This window comes from Mus caroli, chromosome 11, assembly GCF_900094665.2.
Source record: "Mus caroli chromosome 11, CAROLI_EIJ_v1.1, whole genome shotgun sequence".
In the NCBI taxonomy this organism is placed as follows: Eukaryota; Metazoa; Chordata; class Mammalia; order Rodentia; family Muridae; genus Mus; species Mus caroli.
Window position 1 is genome coordinate 75,653,548 of NC_034580.1, and position 1,622 is coordinate 75,655,169.

At 39.6% G+C, this 1,622-nt stretch overlaps 1 protein-coding gene across 2 annotated transcripts in view; it reads right to left on the minus strand.

Annotated features, from left to right (window-relative positions):
- Positions 1–1,622, minus strand: part of Myo1d (myosin ID) — a 297,401-nt gene that overhangs the window by 211,007 nt on the left and 84,772 nt on the right. For both annotated transcript variants that reach the window (XM_021176177.1, XM_029483156.1), the window contains exon 2: positions 1,208–1,416. In XM_021176177.1, the coding sequence (XP_021031836.1) occupies positions 1,208–1,416 (209 nt within the window). The remainder of the gene's footprint in view (positions 1–1,207; positions 1,417–1,622) is intronic.

Below are 1,622 nucleotides of genomic sequence, written 5' to 3' on the forward strand. Positions count from 1 at the left end.
AAGATGGCCTAGTCGGCCATCAGTGGAAAGAGAGGCCCATTGGTCGTGCAAACTTTATATGCCTCAGTACAGGGGAACGCCAGGGCCAAGAAGTAGGAGTGGGTGGGTGGGGGAGTGGGGGGGAGGTTATGGGGGACTTTTGGGATAGCATTGGAAATGTAAATGAAGGAAATACCTAATAAAAAATTAGCAAAAAGTACCCTGTCTACATTAAATTCTCAAAGAATAAAAATATATGAAAATAACAAGTAAAGAACTTCTTTATTTTTGTTCATAAATTTGTTTAACTGGTCAACTTTTTAAATGTTTTCAACATTTAAAAAACAAAACAAAACAGCATATTCCTAGGCTATCACTTTCTAATTCCAAAGCTAAGCTATTTAATCTTTTGACCCTTAACTTTCTTATCTGTAAAGTAGAAAAATAACTATGCTACATACCACTTAAAGTTGTTTTGATAACCAAAATAAAATAATGATCATAAAAATATTTTGAAAAGCACAAAGCCACTAAAATAAATGGGAAGTATTATTAGCATGGACAGAGATTCCCACAGTTTGAGAGGCCATCCTGGGCCCCGGGAAAAGCTACTTTCCTTGCCCTCCTTTGGCTAGGCAGGATGCTGCAAAAGGCTCAGCACCATGTGGGTGGCTAGCCTCCTATTCTGCGCATTCGAAATGCAGCTCACCTTCTGCTCCGTGAGTTTCAGAGCTTAGGTCTCAAGCTCAGGAAGCCCATTTCTACCTGTGTCTGTCTGCACCACAGCACCAATAGACAGAAACCTGTCTGACTTTGAGGCACAGGAGTGCATTATTTACTTTGTTTCATTCTGTTAACATCTGAGCTACTCTGGTTATGTTTTATTTGACACTCTTTAGGTGCTTCTACAAGTAGCAAAAGGCACGCAAGTACAATGTGGACTCTTTTTATCTGATTAGGCCTTATTATGCTGCTTGGGCTGGTCTTGAACTCTTGAGAGTTCAAGCAATCCTCCTGCCTCAGCCTTCAGAACAAAGACTAATGGATGATCAAACATGGTAGAAATAATTTGGTATTTAGTGTTCATTACTTTTTTGGGCCCTATAAAATTTTTTTAGGTTTCTAAGCTTAAAAAAATATAAGGAACTCATCGATTGTGTAAATTCTTGAGTACAAAATTTTTTTTTAAATACCTTGCAACTTTGGAATCACAGCCCCCTCCAAATACCTGATATCATAATACAGGTGTCTTTTGATCGCCTCTTCATGGCCTTGTAAGCAGCGTCAGCAATAGCAAAGAGATGAGGAGGTCTCTCATAAAGCTCACGACCTTTATACTGCTCGACAGTGTCCCTCCCATAGATGTTCAGCGCCTTGTATGGGTTCACAGAAACAACCACTTCTCCGATGAATGTGTAGATGCGTCCTTTCTCAAATCTGCACAGAAGCAAGAACAAAAGGTTGGTGTGGTTACACAGATGTGTGGATTATTTCCTCTTAGTTTATTACCAAATGTGCCCAAATGTTCCAGTAACTGTTTCTGAACTGACAATTTATCAGCCCTCAATTTACTTTTAAAGACCATGTTACAGTTTAGGGTGGTGACTTGTATCTATAATCCCATCTCTCTCTCCCTCCCTCCC